This window comes from Mus musculus, chromosome 10, assembly GCF_000001635.26.
Source record: "Mus musculus strain C57BL/6J chromosome 10, GRCm38.p6 C57BL/6J".
In the NCBI taxonomy this organism is placed as follows: Eukaryota; Metazoa; Chordata; class Mammalia; order Rodentia; family Muridae; genus Mus; species Mus musculus.
Genome location: NC_000076.6, coordinates 20,385,126 through 20,401,659, shown reverse-complemented (window position 1 = coordinate 20,401,659; position 16,534 = coordinate 20,385,126). Strand labels below are relative to the sequence as shown.

Genomic DNA, 16,534 nt, shown 5'->3' with positions numbered 1-16,534 from the left:
GGGTAACGTCACGGGGCAAATGAGTTGAACTTTTTCTTACGTTGGATCTGTAACTGTTCTACTTAGGAAGTAACACTTTCTAAAATTCACAATTTGAATTTCAGAAGACTATCATTTTGCCGCATTTTCTAAAATCTCAAATATCTAATCTCTTCCGATGTAAAGAGGTGAAAATGAAATGGCGGGTACAAAAGGAAATCCTCACCGCTGAGCCTCGGCGCCTATGAGCACGGCCAGTCAGACCTAAACATTGACCTTTCCTGTGCCTGCGTTAGCTCAAAGACACAGCACAAGATTTAAGTCACGTTCACCATAAGATATTTCAGAAATGCACAATAACCGTTTACACTGCAGCCTCCGCCTCCCTAGCGTTCCCGCAGGCCCAATGTCTGCTGTTTGTCCAACACTAAAACCGGGTCAAGTCTTCGAATTCACATGTTTATAAATATAAAGGGTTAGTTGCTGGGGAAAATGTTATAACAAAAAAAAAAATCTGCCTTTTTTTTTTTTTTTTGCTTTTGCTTCCATTTCAAGGAAGCACAATGAACCATAAATAAATCCAAGTTTGCGATAATTCCAATAATTCCACACTATACAGAAAGCTATCTTTGTTTACTGTGAAAAGTACATTAACAGAAAGGCAGGGTTGGATGGCAATGAGTGTTTGATGATTAAGAGAATAGATACTTTATCTGGGCATGAGTGTAGAGTCCTGTAACCTGAGCACTCCAGAGGCTGAGACGGGAGGCTCAACGCCCATTACTTCAGCCAGGAGCTTTAACCATTTAACTAATGTTAGCCATTTACCACAAGAATTCTGAGGGTCTGGTTGGTACTCAGCTCCTTTTCCCAAAAGCGGAGCGGAAGTACAAGGATTTTAAGCAGGAACCATGAAACTAAGGGTAGTGAGCATATCATGTTTGTCCACCCATGCCTGGCCGGGTGCACTGTGGGTCTCAGCAGTGCTTGTGAAGGAGGTGGCTCTGACCCCTTGTGGTGACCTGGCCTGTGACCTTGACTGTTGCAGGTTTCATGACTTACATCGTGGAGCCGCTGTTCCGGGAGTGGGCCCGGTTTACTGGGAACAGCACCCTGTCGGAGAACATGCTAAGCCATCTCGCGCACAACAAAGCCCAGTGGAAGAGCCTGCTGTCCAATCAGCACAGACGCAGGGGCAGCGGCCAGGACCTGGCGGGCCCCGCACCTGAGACCCTGGAGCAGACAGAAGGTGCCACGCCCTAAGGTAGCTGTCTGCTGATGCACGGCCATCTGTCCGTCCACAGGAGCACGGCCATCCGTCCGACTGCCCTCGCAACAAGCCCATCACGCTGGGTTTCGATGCCATCCGCCTGCCACTTACCGCCTCCCTTCGTTGATCCAAGTGTACAAAAGCCATTGTCACCTCAGCATTAGCTGCCGAAATGGGCGGCTCTATCCCGTCATTGGAGCTGATTCTGGGGCGGCTGCCCCAACCGAAACGCCTGGAAGTAAGAAAGGGGTGCTTCTGCCGTGTTCGCCTCTGGCCCTTGGTCACGCTGACTGGCAGTAGCTCCTAAGTCCAGAGCATTTTAACGTTTGCCATCGGACAGCTGACCTGCATGACACCAGCATACTTGGAACTGCAAAACTGGTCTTGCGTGCCAGAGCACAAACGAGAGTGTGAGAGAAAGTACCTTCTATTTTAATAATAATTATTATTATAAAATAATAAATCTTTTTAACTTTTATATTTCATGCACCAGACAATGGGTCTAAAACTTTGGACAAGTAATACTCTGCGTACCCAAACCTAAGAGGGGGTTCATTATTTTGCTATTGACTCTATGCCACATTGGGTCCGAGATGTGGCACCATTGCGATTTCTGAAACCACGCGTCCCCTCCCATCTGGTGGAAGGTGCTGTACAGCCCGTCCCTTTGCACCGTTAGCCAATCCGTCTTTTACGGATTCAGTGACCTGTTTATATTCACAAGTGTACATTTTCTGTAAATACCAAACGCTACTGATTCCCATGCCAAAATACACGAGTATTATGGGATTGCTACCTGTATAAACAATGGCACTGTGAACAGAATACTGTTAGTTTTAATACAAGAGAATGCATTTGTAAATATGGTATAGAGTTTATTAATATACTGTTGTTCGCAGATAAAGGCCTTAACTTTAAACATTTTTCCTCTTTCCAAAACTGCCCAACCTAAATCCTGACAGATGTCTTTCTGAACTGCCTGCCCCTAGTGACCATCTCTGCTTCCCTGCTAAGGTCACAAGCCAAAACTGAGTACCATCTTGAAGGAAACTTTTTTCGAAAACCTCTCATGCATTGGGAACGTAGTTTTTAATCTATGGCACTAAGTTTGGTTTCCTCAGATTAATGAGCAAGATGTAAATCACTTTCCAGCACAGCAATGCTGCACACAGTTTTAACAAGCTGGCTGAGAAGCTCGTGTTTTTGTGACTCCTGTTGTGGAACACGGGGTACATCCACCTCACGGAAGACACAGCAGGTTTCCTGTCACCTAACCATCAGGGAACTCCCTGCCCCCATGCCACACATTTGTCTGATATGGCTACAATACCAAAGTCCCTTTGGTCCGTGGACGGTTGGTGTGCGTTTCTTTGGCGTTGACAGTAACTGAATTATTTACTTTTTTCTATAGTTTCATGTGAACAACTGCCCAGCTGTTTGGCTGAATTTAATCTTATTTAAGTAAAGAAGCTATTTCAGTTTTATCAGAGACTTTAGCTTTCTAGCAGATTAATGTGGTTCATCACAGCTGCAGCCAGCAGACGCAGCTTGGAATTGTTGTCATCTGTCTGCAGATGCTTGGCTGTAAAATCCAGTGTGTACGCATTCTTACCCAGCTGAACTATGCATTGAGCCTTTTCTTCGTGAGCTCTAGCATAATTAATGTTATATGGAAACTGCCAATGCTTCTTTCTCTTTATCTTAAGTAGTGGGAGAGGGGGCATTTCTGCCATGATCAAGCCACTTCTCAAACTGACAGCAACAGCTAGCTCTTACTTCCTAAGTGCAACTAATGTGGGGCTCTCTGTTTCTCCTAATAACGCAAGTGAAACATTAAAAACTTGCTTGGCTTGGAACACGTTCCTACAGAGAGATTGGGGCTTACAGAGTTAAGGTTGTGGAAGGAATTGGAAAGTTGATTATATTTTCACTAGTATAAGCAAGATTGTCAGATGGGACTAAAGAAAGTCTGAAGAATTTGCGAAGTGGGTGGATGGCGCTGACGTCACTGATATGGGTGAGAAGGGAAGTTGTGAACACAGCACTAACTTCTGTTTTCTGAAGCAGCTACGGACTGACATACATCTTCATTGCTATGGTATTCTGAAGCTCTGAACTTAAGCAAGGCCTCACATGAGAATACAGCAGAAAGATTCCTGCTTCAAAACCTCTTATTTTGGATTGTAGCCATCTGTTTTTATGCATATGAGATCAAAACAAGGAGATCAATTGTTCAGGATGACAAAATAGAAACAGTAAAGAAAACATTGTCTTTAGCCAGTGGAGTTTAGGAAATAGATTTGCTTAAGCTACAATTATATTATAATTGAATTAGGATAGGGCATTCTTGGTAGTTCCAGGTTTATAGGGAAAGATTTTCATCTACCAAACATCTAATAGTTAAAACACAAGAATAATAAAAATCAGAAATAGAATGGAGGTAGACGTGCCTGCATGCTTCTACTGTCTGGAAATTTTGTGAGATCCTCATGTGTTGAGAAAAAATTAACTGTGAAAACTCTTTTCTGCCTGCTAATGGCTCTCTTGGAATAATTTAATACAAGTTGTCCAATAAGTCTTGGAGACACGGTCCATGTGTCAATATCGTTTTAACGCTTTTAGTCTTAGTCTGCTAGCCCACCTAGGTCGTGGATCATCAATTGATGACTTTAGAAAGGAAGAATTCAGAGAGCTACTTTCTTAATAATACATAAAGATCTCAGAGACAAAGAGAGAGAGAGAGGAAGAAAGGGAGGGAGGGAGGGAGAGAGAGGGGGAGGGGGAGAGGGAGAGAGAGAGAGAGAGAGCGAGAGAGAGCGAGAGAGGGAGAGGGAGAGAGAGAGAGAGACAGAGAGAGAGAGAGAGAGAGAGAGAGAGAGAGAGAGAGAGAGAGGTGAACATGAATACATCACTATCAGGTCTGATGATCAAAGCCTACTTTTCTTTGCTGCCATCCAATCCGCAGTCAGACCTGATACCTGAAACCCTGACAACCCATACTTCCGGGTTAGGTTAAGTAAAAACTAGTTGTTTCTCCTCTTCCTGCTTTCAGCTTCCCACAAAGGGCCTTGGAGGGCATCTGCAACCCTGCCTTCAAATAGCCCTTCCTGTAAAACATGGAGATGTGTGGCCTTTTGTGTCGAATCACATCTGCTCAGTGGCGTTGACTTGGTTATGAGCTTGTATTCCTCATGCTTTCTTCTTTTAAGACTGTAAAATTGTGTCATCTTGTGTACACATGTAAGTTTGGGGGGGGGGGGAACAAACCTTGTGAGTTTTGCTCAAAAATGTGGCCTAAATATTCATTGGCATGTCTATCCAGATGAACATTTAAAAATAAAGATAATTTCTTTAAAATATCACAGTATAAAAATATCCTGACTTTCCCCATATAACACATCACCAGCCTACCAAATGGGAATGTTCCCAATAGGAAATATTCAAAAAGCAGAGTTGTAAACATGGTCTGGGTGACTCCTTCTCCCAGGGCTGCAGAAATGTCCCTCTGAATAAAGACTTCATTTGTCTTGATCTACAAACCAAGTGAGAGAAACAGGCTACCATCCCCTTCTGCATTTGGCCAGAATCCTCTATTTTTTATGACTTCTCAGGCACACGTACGAATGAGGATAAGGTAAAGATTATCATTCTGTATTCTCCATCCCCGTGTTATTAAGACTGGTGTTCACCATCTCACTGACTCCTGAATGCTTCCCATGTGGAAGCAGAGCTCCTTTTCAGTTGTGAATGTTCTACAGCATAAAGCCAAGGTCAAGTCAAAGAGAGAGAACAATGAAGATCAGACACAATCCAGGCAAGTATGGAGATCTCACTGAAGCTGACAAGTAGGAAATTATGTGACCAACGAAAGCACAATCAATATTGATGGAGTAGTGGCCACACACCGGATGTGCTGCATATCAGGACCCAAAGGACTGGGTCCTTCCAGTAGAATCTGCCTCATGTCGAAGGGTGGTGTTTCCAGGGAGTGCTTCTCTTTCTTTTGAAACAGGGCCTCACTATGGAGACCAGTCTTGCCTCAAACTCATAGAAAGCCACCTGTTCTCCTCTTAACATCTCAAAAGAGGGAAGATTCTTGCTTCCAGGGGAATGCTATAGACAGTTAAATACTTAAGTAATGACTGAATAAGAAGCTCCTTAGCCACAAACAGTCCATAATGGAGCTTTTGGTTCTTGATTAAACAAGAGAAATAGTTGGGGGGAGGAATAAGCTTAAACTCACATGGATTGAAAGTTATCCTGTCTTCATTATCAAAGCAAACAACATGTCATTGATTCAATTAACTAAAGTGCTTCAAATTCTAATTTTGTGGGTGCTGGTTTAATCTTCAGTATTTCTCCCATCTAGGGAAGTGACGTGATAAAGCATTAAAGGTGTGGCTCTTAAAACCAGACACTAGAATTCAAGTGCTTCATCATCACTTTCAGGTTTCACTTCTCTAAGCCTCTGTCTCCTCATGCATAATATGATAATAACACCTACATTCTGAGTTGGTTGTAAGATCAAAACTAAATACCATCCACAAGAGATAGAACATGGCTTCCAACAGAAAGGGGCTCGATATCGTTTGGGTCTGGAATGGCCCTAAAGGCTCAGTCCTCAGGATGGAAATATTGGACACAGTGGAATCTTTAGAAGGTAGGATGCTGGATGACTGGAGATATACTATTGAAGGATGCAATGGGTCCCAGCCTATATGTTCTCCTTTGCTTCATGGATGCCATGAAATTATCAGCTTCCTCTGTCATGTCCTTCCACCAAGACACACTCACTGCTTTGCCATGACTCCAAAATATCAGGCAAATCTAACTGAAGTCTCTAGAACCATCAGCAGTGTGTTTTGTCTCCATAATTTGATTTTCTGATACTTTTGTCATAATGACAGAAAGGTGAAAAATGTAGGGATGTTTAACAAATGCAAACTCGTCTATTATTCAAGGGAGAAGCTATGAAGTAAACCCTGAGGTGCACCTTTCCGTATGTCACATCAATCTGTGTGCAGCTCAAAGCACAGATCCCATTAATAGGCACTGATCATGATTATATCCACAAGTAGCCAGGCTGGTTGTAAAAATAATCTTTATATTAAGTACAAAACACTATAAAATAATTAAGGGAAGACCATGTTCTTTGAGTACCAAGAGTACACCAATAAGACCAGGGAAAAAAGAATATTTTCTCTTCTGGTTTTAGTGTAAATATTCCTTGACCAGCCACAGATAACCAGTCTGGCTAGTCTAATACTTTTCTAGAGTTGACAAGAATTCAACTCTGGCTACAAAGAAAGTTTAGTTAAATAAGCAAAATTTGATAGCCTGCCAAGTGTTCAGGGATTCCACTGGAATCCTACAAACCTCGTAAATACTATCCACGGCAGTTTCCAATGGCCCTGCCTTTTGTAACTTCATCAGATCCTCTGTGGCTATTAAAGCAACCAAGGGCTCCAGAGGAACCAAAAGCGAGATGGAAAACAGATTGTGTTGCTAATCTAACGTTGCCCTAATCACACCGCAATGTGTGTGCTAAAGGATTTGTGATAGTGTTCTCCCAGAAAAAGAATGGCTTCCCTGTCAAGGAAGCTGGCAAAAAGAATGCTTCAGGGTTTCTCTTCTGCTGCTTTTCAGAACTCACCCAAGCTATAGACCTCACCAAGATAGGACTAGTGAGATCGCTCCTGTGGCTCCAGTGGGTACTGAAATCGGGATGCTTCTCTCACCTGCCCCCCCCACCACCACCACCACAATCACTCCGTTTGGCCTCTTACTTTCTCTTGAGCAAGGAATTCACTATACAGCCTAAATTTGTGATCTTTCAGCCTCAACCTCGAAGTGCTTGGTCAGCTTACTGGCTGGTCTATATGTTTTGTGTATGTGTCTATGCATGTGTTCCATTGTTATTAATGGTGTTCTGTTTTGCTTCCTGTTGTGTGATAAAAACACCCTGATCAACAGCAACTCTGGAATGAAAGGGTTTATTTGGCTTCGAATTCCAGGTATACATGGTCCCCATCATTAAGAGAAGTCAAGACAGAAACCCAAACAGGAGGTTGGAGCAGAAACCTCAGAAGAATCCTATTGCTGGATCACTCACTCACAGACCTACACTTGGCAAGCTTTCTCATCACAACCAACCATTGGACTAAGCACTGGGTCTCCAATGAAGGAGGTAGAGAAAGGACTGAAGGAGCTGAAGGGGTTTGCAACCCCATAAGAAGAACAGCAATATCAACCAACCAGAACTCCAAGAGCTCCCAGGGACTAAACTAACAACCAAGGAGTACACATGGAGGGATCCATGGCTCCAGCTGAATATGTAGCAGAGGATGGCCTTGTCCACATCAATGGGAGGAGAGGTCCTTGGTCCTGTGAAAGCTCAATGCCTCAGTGTAGGAGAATGTGAGGGCAGGGAGGGTGGTTAGGTGAGGGAACACCCTCATAGAAGCAGGGGGAGGGAGAAACAGGGAAAGGGGATAACATTTGAAATGTAAATTTAAAAAAAAAAAAAAAGCTGTGGTTGTTGGGCCCCAGAGCTGGTCAGTTGTCTTTACTTCCTTTTGCATCTACAAGTCTTCTCCTTTCCTGAATTTCCTCAATGGCCCACTGATCAATAAGAGTGTTAAGTTTCCATATCTATATCTATATCTATATCTATATCTATATCTATATCTATATCTATATCTATATCTATATCTATATCTATATGGATAGATAGATAGATAGGTGATAGATAGATAGATAGATAGATAGATAGATAGATAGATAGATAGATTCCTACTTACTGCTGATTTTTATTTATATCTATAGATAGGTAGGTAGGTAGATAGATAGACGGACTGACAGACAGACAGATAGATGATAGATTACTACTTACTGCTGATTTTTATTTCATTATGATTTGACAGGATACAAAAAGTCTTTTTATTTCTTTTGTATTTTAAGCCTGTATTTATGACTTGAAATGTATCTAGTTTTTAAAAATTCAAAAAGCTTCTGAGAATGGTATATAATCCTGGAACACTGGATGGAATATCCTGTAGTCTGTGCAGTCTATTTCCTTTTTGATATAACTTGATCCTGAAGTTTCTTTGCTGGCATTTTTTATTTTGTTTGGGTTTATGCTTTGGGTTTCTTGTTGTTGTTTTGTGTGTATATGTGTTGTTTGTGGTGCAATTTTTTTTGTAATTGTTTTTCTTGTTTTGTTCTTACTTTGTCTAGGCAACTCATCTATTTCTGCAGTGAGCAGCAGTTCCTGAAAAGATTTATAACTGGTCTAGGCCTGACAATAAATATTACTGTAACACAGTGGATCAATGCTCCATAACTGGTAGAAAGCAATCAAACATTTATAATTACCCCTTCAAAGACTACGAGACCATTGTAGAAAGGCGTTGGAAAGTGTGGTATAGAGAGGCAGAGCATTGTGTAGCTTTTTCCTCTGAACACAAACATTCTTTCTTGGAGGGAAGAGAGAGGCTCATAAAATGCAGGAAGGAAAATCAAACATAGAGGCCCAGGAAGCTCCTGAAACTTAGAGGGTTTACAAGGCCCCTCCCTGAGGCTACAGAAATAGAAAACAACTTCTGGAGAAGGTAGACTGCCCTGTGACTTTGACTCAAGTTGGGCAGGGAGCACCAAGGACACAGCTCTCATGAATTGTCACCAGGCTAGTTTTCATCACTCATGGTTTTCTCTAGGTGGAGATTATCTATCTATCTGCTACCAAGTTCTTGTCTGCCCTGCCTAGAACAGAGGGCAGGCAGCAAAGAGCACGAATGGGAGTTGCTTTTTGACGATTCGGAATTAACTTCTTTTAAATGTGTAAACCGGAATACTTGGTAGTGGTGGCATGCTAGCTCTGAGAGCCATTAGAGATCTGAAAAGTGTTATAGATCAAAGCTCTCGGGGACTTTGGGGTGCCAACAGAGGACAGTCTCCCGCACAGTACATCTGTAGATCAGAAATAAAAGGTCTCAAAGACAGGTCTTGGAGGCTGGAAGTACTGCAGGGGTAAATTCCCTCTGCACAGTGCAGAGTCTTGGAGACTGAGGCAGGAATGAACCCTTCTGCCTGCAGCAGCTGTTGAGTCCTAGAGGCTGGATCAAGTGAGCTACAGATGGCAGCAGAGCTCTCAGGCCTGGGGATCAGCAAGTCCACCTCTGCTTCTAGATGAGTCTTGGCAGCAGGAACTGGGTGGAGAGCCTGGCTCTGATGTCGTTCTGTCTTTCTGCTACAATGAGTTTCTTGACACTAGTGCCCATGCATATTCCCAGGTCCAGTTGGTCAAATTTATTGAGGACCAGTTGAGCCCTAATTTTCTAACCACATCCAGCAAAACAGGAAAGACATGTCAAAAAGTTACCATCAGCTCTCTCTCTCTCTCTCTCTCTCTCTGTGTGTGTGTGTGTGTGTGTGTGTGTGTGCACGTGTTAGATTTTGGGGATGTAACTGAGTCACTCGTGATCCCATAAGCAGCCCCTCATTCGTGCTTCTTACAGAATTCCAATGAAGTCACCAGTTCATTAGCCTTTAGTGGAGTTGTTTCTTTGGTCTGTCACCAGTGCCCTATGAAGAATAAATTGGTGTTTGTTTACATTTCTCAAGAAAGTAGCATAACATGGTGTTAGGACAAATTGCTATGAAATTACTTAACTAACAAAACAAATCTTAGTTCTGGAGGGTAAAAGTCTGAAGTCAGTATACTGGCAGGTCCTTCTCCCTTGAGAGGCACCGGAGATGGCTCCTCCTTGCCTGCTGACTTCAGGAGTCACTAGAGCATCACTTGGTGACCCAGAGGTAATGGAAATATAACATATATATATATATATATATTCAATCTCTGCTTATCTAGGACTCTCTTCTTCCAAGGACAACGTGTAATCAGGTGGCACCCTAATCCTGTGTGACCAGAATTAAACATTTATATCTGTAAACTCTATATCCAGATAAGGTTTTAGTCTAAGGTTCTGAGTGGACGTTAATCTTAGGAAGACCATTCAGCAGAATATACCTTGATAATCTCACCCAGTTGCCACAGGTTTTACCTCACATCTGTCACACACACACAATCTCCTCATTGGTCTTTTTTTTTTTTTTTAACTTTCTATTTGGATGTAGTTGTACACTTACCTACAGTTTTAAGAAATAAATACAAGCTGGGCAGTGGTGGCACATGCCTTTAATCCCAGCAGTTGGGAAGCAAACACAGTTAGATCTCTGAGTTCAAGTCTGAGAGAGAGACAGAGACAGAGAGACAGACAGAGAGACAGACAGAGACAGAGAAAGGCAGAGAGAGACAGAGAGACAGACAGAGACAGAGAAAGGAAGAGAGAGACATAAGAGAGAGAGAGAGAGAGAGAGAGAGAGAGAGAGAGAGAGAGAATGAAAACCCTTCAGGCCACAGGTGAGAGTGCTGTGTTGATGAGAAATCCCTGGCTCCGTCTTCATCTTCCTCACTGAGTGGAGGCCCTTTGATGATCTGGCGTGGCAGATAACTCACTCTGCTCTTTCCACATTAACCCACTTCAGGCTTAACAGGGGCACTGTTAGGGAGCTGGTGTGTCGTCTAGAAACAGTCCTAAGGATCTCTGAGGAACACTTTCAATTCTTCTTCCTCTTATATCCCCAGAGGATCAGAACCCAGGCAGGATGTTGTTACAAGGAACAGCCCTGTCACTTCTGCAAATGACATGGAGAGGTTTGATAATTTTTTTAATGGAAAGAAGTCTACCTCTGGCCATCCACCTGGGCCACTCTTTATTGATAAAGAACATTGGGAGGAGATATCTGTCAAAGATTAAGAGCAGCCACTGCTCTGTCAGCAGAACCGGCTTTGATTCCCAGCACTCACAGGGCAGTTCACAACCCTCAGTAACACTGGTTCCAGGGATCTGACCCCTTCTGGCTGCTGTAGTCATTAAGCATGCACACAGTGCACATATATACATGCTGTCACACATCCATAAAAATAAAAAACTAACAGAGAACAAACCATCATGCAGGAAGGTAATAAGTTATTATTGATTTTTTGTAAATACTTCCTGATATGTGCTGGAAATACAAAAGACCCTCATATAGGGGACAAATCAAACAATACCAAGACTTTTATCTAAGCATAGGGCCCTATGTCCACTTCCCAGCAGAGACCTGTTCAGAATTTTTTTCCCAAGAATGTGTTTTGTTTAATGCAATTAATTTAAAATAATATTTCTACATATGGTCAATATACAGTTATGTAGGCTTTAATTTTTCTCAAACCCTACTTTTTTGGTATTTATTTCATTTACATTTCCAATGCTATCCCAAAAGTCCCCCACACCCTCCCCCACCCACCCACTCCCACTTCTTGGCCCGGGCATTTCCCTGTACTGAGGCATATAAAGTTTGCATGACCAATGGGCCTCTCTTTCCACTGATGGCCGACTACGCCATCTTCTGATACATATGCAGCTAGAGACACGAGCTCCGGGGAGTACTGGTTAGTTCATATTGTTGTTCCACTTATAGGATTGCAGACCCACCCCCCCAGCTCCTTGGGTATTTTCTCTAGCTCCTCCATTGGGGGCCCTGTGATCCATCCAATAGCTGACTGTGAGCATCCACTTCTGTGTTTGCTAGGCCACAAGAGACAGCTATATCATAAGAGACATAGTCTCACAAGAGATAGCTATATCAGGGTCCTTTAAGCAAAATCTTGCTAGTGTATGCAATGGTGTCAGCGTTTGGAGACTGGTTATGGCATAGATCCCCGGGTATGGCAGTTTCTAGATGGTCCATCCTTTTGTCTCACTTCCAAACTTTGTCTCTGTAACTCCTTCCATGGGTGTTTTGTTCTAAATTCTAAGAAGGGGCAAAGTATCCACACTTTGGTCTTCGTTCTTCTTGAGTTTCATGTGTTTCACAAATTGTATCTTATATCTTGGGTATTCTAAGTTTCTGGGCTAATATCCACTTATCAGTGAGTACATATCATGTGAGTTCTTTTGTAATTGGGTTACCTCACTCAGGATGATGCCCTCCAGGTCCATCCATTTGCCTAGGAATTTCATAAATTCATTCTTTTTAGTCGCTGAGTAGTACTCCATTGTGTAAATGTATCACATTTTCTGTATCCATTCCTCTGTTGAGGGGCATCTGGGTTCTTTCCAGCTTCTGGCTATTATAAATAAGGCTGCTATGAACATAGTGGAGCATGTATCCTTCTTACCAGTTGGAACATCTTCTGGTTATATGCCCAGGAGAGGTATTGCGGGATCCTCCTGTAGTACTATGTCCAATTTTCTGAGGAACCACCAGACTGATTTCCAGAGTGGTTGTACAAGCTTGCAATCCCACCAACAATGGAGGAGTGTTCCTCTTTCTCCACATCCTCACCAGCATCTGCTGTCACCTGAGTTTTTGATCTTAGCCATTCTGACTGGTGTGAGGTGGAATGTCAGGGTTGTTTTGATTTGCATTTCCCTGATGATTAAGGATGCTGAACATTTTTTCAGGTGCTTCTCAGCCATTCGATATTCCTCAGGTGAGAATTCTTTGTTCAGCTCTGAGCCCCATTTTTTAATGGGGTTATTTGATTTTCTGGAGTCTACCTTCTTGAGTTCTTTATATATATTGGATATTAGTCCCCTATCTGATTTAGGATAGGTAAAGATCCTTTCCCAATCTGTTGGTGGCCTTTTTGTCTGGGACTAGACAAGGCTGCCCACTTTCTCCCTACCTATTCAACATTGTACTTGAAGTCCTAGCCAGAGCAATTCAACAACAAAAGGAAATCAAGGGGATACAAATTGGAAAGGAAGAAGTCAAAATATCACTTTTTGCAGATGATATGATAGTATATACAAGTGACCCTAAAAATTCTACCAGAGAACTCCTAAACCTGATAAACAGCTTCAGTGAAGTAGCTGGATATAAAATTAACTCAAACAAGTCAATGGCCTTTCTCTACACAAAGGATACACAGGCTGAGAAAGAAATTAGGGAAACAACACCCTTCTCAATAGTCACAAATACTATAAAATACCTTGGCATGACTCTAACTAAGGAAGTGAAAGATCTGTATGATAAGAACTTCAAGTCTTTGAAGAAAGAAATTAAAGAAGATCTCAGAAGATGGAAAGATCTCCCATGCTCATGGATTGGCAGGATCAATATAGTAAAAATGGCTATCTTGCCAAAAGCAATCTACAGATTCAATGCAATCCCCATCAAAATTCCAACTCAATTCTTCAACGAATTAGAAAGGGCAATTTACAAATTCATTTGGAATAACAAAAAACCCAGGATAGCAAAAACTCTTCTCAAGGATAAAAGAACCTCTGGTAGAATCACCATGCCTGACCTAAAGCTGTACTACAAAGCAATTGTGATAAAAAAAAAAAAAAAAAACTGTATGGTACTGGTATAGCGACAGACAAGTAGACCAATGGAATAGAATTGAAGACCCAGAAATCAACCCACCTATGGTCACTTGATCTTTGACAAGGGAACTAAAACCATCCAGTGGAAAAAAGACAGCATTTTCAACAAATGGTGCTGGCACAACTGGTAGTTATCATGTAGAAGAATGCGAATTGATCCATTTCTATCTCCTTGTACTAAGGCCAAGTCTAAGTGGATTAAGGAACTCCACATAAAACCAGAGACACTGAAACTTATAGAGGAGAAAGTGGGGGAAAGCCTCGAAGATATGGGCACAGGGGAAAAATTCGTGAATAGAACAGCAATGGCTTGTGCTGTAAGATCAAGAATCGACAAATGGGACCTCATAAAATTGCAAAGCTTCTGTAAGGCAAAAGACACCATCAATAAGACAAAAAGGCCACCAACAGAATTTTTAAGATAGGCCCAGAAAACTGCTAGAAAAGGCCCACTTGAGCCCTCTCAGCTAGAAGAGGACTGGCTTCCAAACAGCAAAGAAGCAACAGAGACCACTTTGAGAGCACATCCACTGCTCCATGATTTTAACACTCGATTTAAGAAAGAAAACATTCTTAGAATTTGAGAACTTGCTAGAAATCCTATGTTTCTTTTCCCCTGAAACTGACCTTGCTGTCCAGAAACCTTCGAGCCTTCCTGGAACCTCTGTTTAGAATTCCAGACAGCTTTCATGAAGCACAAGTCTGCCAAAATTATAAGCAGGAGCCTTTCTCTTCCTAGAATCATAATGGATATGATCTTGTCTTCCAAATAAAAGGACAGGGTAATTCTCCCACCAACAGCACCACTTAGTTCATCTAGAGTTTAATTTCCAAATTGAAACACAAACATTAATCAGTATGAAATATGCCCATGAGTATCCAAGGAATGTTCAGAAGGAGAGTAGGTGGTCATATTAATGACAAACTAAAACTGCTCAAAGACTTTTCACTGAAAGAATTAAACAATTTTGAGTGTTGCTCATTTCCCCCACCTCTAAAACAGATTACAATTATGACTGAGCCTGGTTTCTGGCTAGAGCCAGTAAAGAATCAGAATCGAACAGTTCCAGCCAGGTAACCTGACCGTGAACCCTGGATCAGCTCTTACTAGCTGTTTGGCCCTCCACTGGCTGCTTAATGTCTTCTATCTCTGCTGTATCAATGTGATAATCCCTGTCCCCCAAGGGCTGTCCGAAGAGCAAATTACTTAGAACAATGCTAGGTTTTTCGATGTTTTAAACGTCATATATGCATAGAAAACATAAAAACAAACTCTCTTCTGACCTCAGAACTTTCTCAGAGAAAGCAGGAGGAAAGCAGGTCCCTGTGTGCATCAACTTCAGTCTGTTTCAAATGTGCCCCTATGTATCCTCAAACCACATAGTCCAAGTCTAACATTTTGTTTGTTTATTTGGTTGGCTGGTTGGTTAGTTTTTTCAAGGCTGGCCTCAAACTCAGAGATCCTCCTACCTCTGTCTCTGTCTCTGTCTCTGTCTCTCTCTCTCTCTCTCTCTCTCTCTCTTTTCTTTTTTTTTAGTTTTTTGTTTTTGTTTTTGTTTCTGAGACAGTGTTTCTCTGCATAGCCCTGGCTTTCCTGAAACTCACTTTGTAGACCAGGCTGGCCTCGAACTCAGAAATCTGTCTGCCTCTGCCTCCTGAGTGCTAGAATTAAAGGCGTGTGCCACCACGACCAGCTCTGCCTCTATCTCTTGAGTGCTGAGATTAAAGGTGTGCACCACCACTGCCTATCACAGCACCAACATTACTTTTATAACTTTGAGGCTAACACTTCTACGATCAGCCTTCTCTGGCTATGTCCTATTCATTTCCTCAATGCCTGCCATATAACAGATAGGGGGATTTCTATGAGCTCCAGGCCAACCTGAGTTACAAAGAGACACCCTAAATCCAAAAACAAAAGTCATTAAGTTTGATTAACTGAACTTTAGACAAAATAATCTTAGAATCTTTATGTAAAAGATTTCAAAAAGTAGCTAGGCATGGTGGTGTGTCTTTAATACCAACAATTGAGAGGCAATGGCAGGCTGAATTCTTGAGTTCTTGGCCAACTTGGTCTATGTGAGACCTTGTCTAAAAGAGAGACAGAGACAGAGAAACACACAGAGAAAAAGACACATACAGAGAGAGAGAGAGAGAGAGAGAGAGAGAGAGAGAAAGACAGGCAGATACAGAGAGAGACAGAGAGAGACAGAGAAAGAGACAGAGAGGTTTCAGAAAGAAATAGTGCAAAGAGTAGAAAAAGGTCACAAATGCCAAACCAGAGTAGGCCAACATTCCAAGTGCCTCCACAATGTATCCACCATGATATAGCATCTCAACAACTGAGCAGCCTTTGACCAAGTCCACACAGATCAGGAATAAATAAGGCCAGTGCCCGATGCCTGGGCGAGAAGACAGGCAATAGGTTTGAAGACTTTGAATGATACAGACAACAAATGCAAAGAAAGACAGTGCCCTCTCCATCGTGATGAAGACCTGAGCCTCCAGTGACTCACTTACTTAAAATATCTAACCACAGTCCCTTCATCTTCTCTCTGAGTCCCACCTAATGCTCACGTTGGTTAACTTTGTATACTGGCTGGTTTTGTGTGTCAACCTGACCCAAGGTAGAGTCATCAAAGAGGAAAGAGCCTCAGTTGAGGAAACGCCTCCATGAAATCCAGCTATAAGGTATTTTCTCAATTGGTGATCAATAAGGGAGGGCCCATGGTGGGTGGTGTCATCCCTGGGCTGGTGGTCCTGGGTTCTATAAGAAAGCAAGCTGAGCAAGCCAGAGGAAGCACTCCAGTAAGCAGCATCGCCTCCATGGCCTCTGCATCAGCTCCTG

General features: G+C 42.3%; 1 protein-coding gene across 2 annotated transcripts in view; it reads left to right on the top strand.

The window, feature by feature from the left end:
- Pde7b (phosphodiesterase 7B) overlaps positions 1 to 4,608 on the top strand; it is a 328,027-nt gene extending 323,419 nt beyond the window's left edge. For both annotated transcript variants that reach the window (NM_013875.6, NM_001347366.1), the window contains one exon: positions 1,028 to 4,608. In NM_013875.6, coding sequence (NP_038903.3) covers positions 1,028 to 1,242 — 215 coding nt within the window. In that variant the 3' untranslated portion in view covers positions 1,243 to 4,608. The remainder of the gene's footprint in view (positions 1 to 1,027) is intronic.
- Positions 4,609 to 16,534: the final 11,926 nt, after the last annotated feature.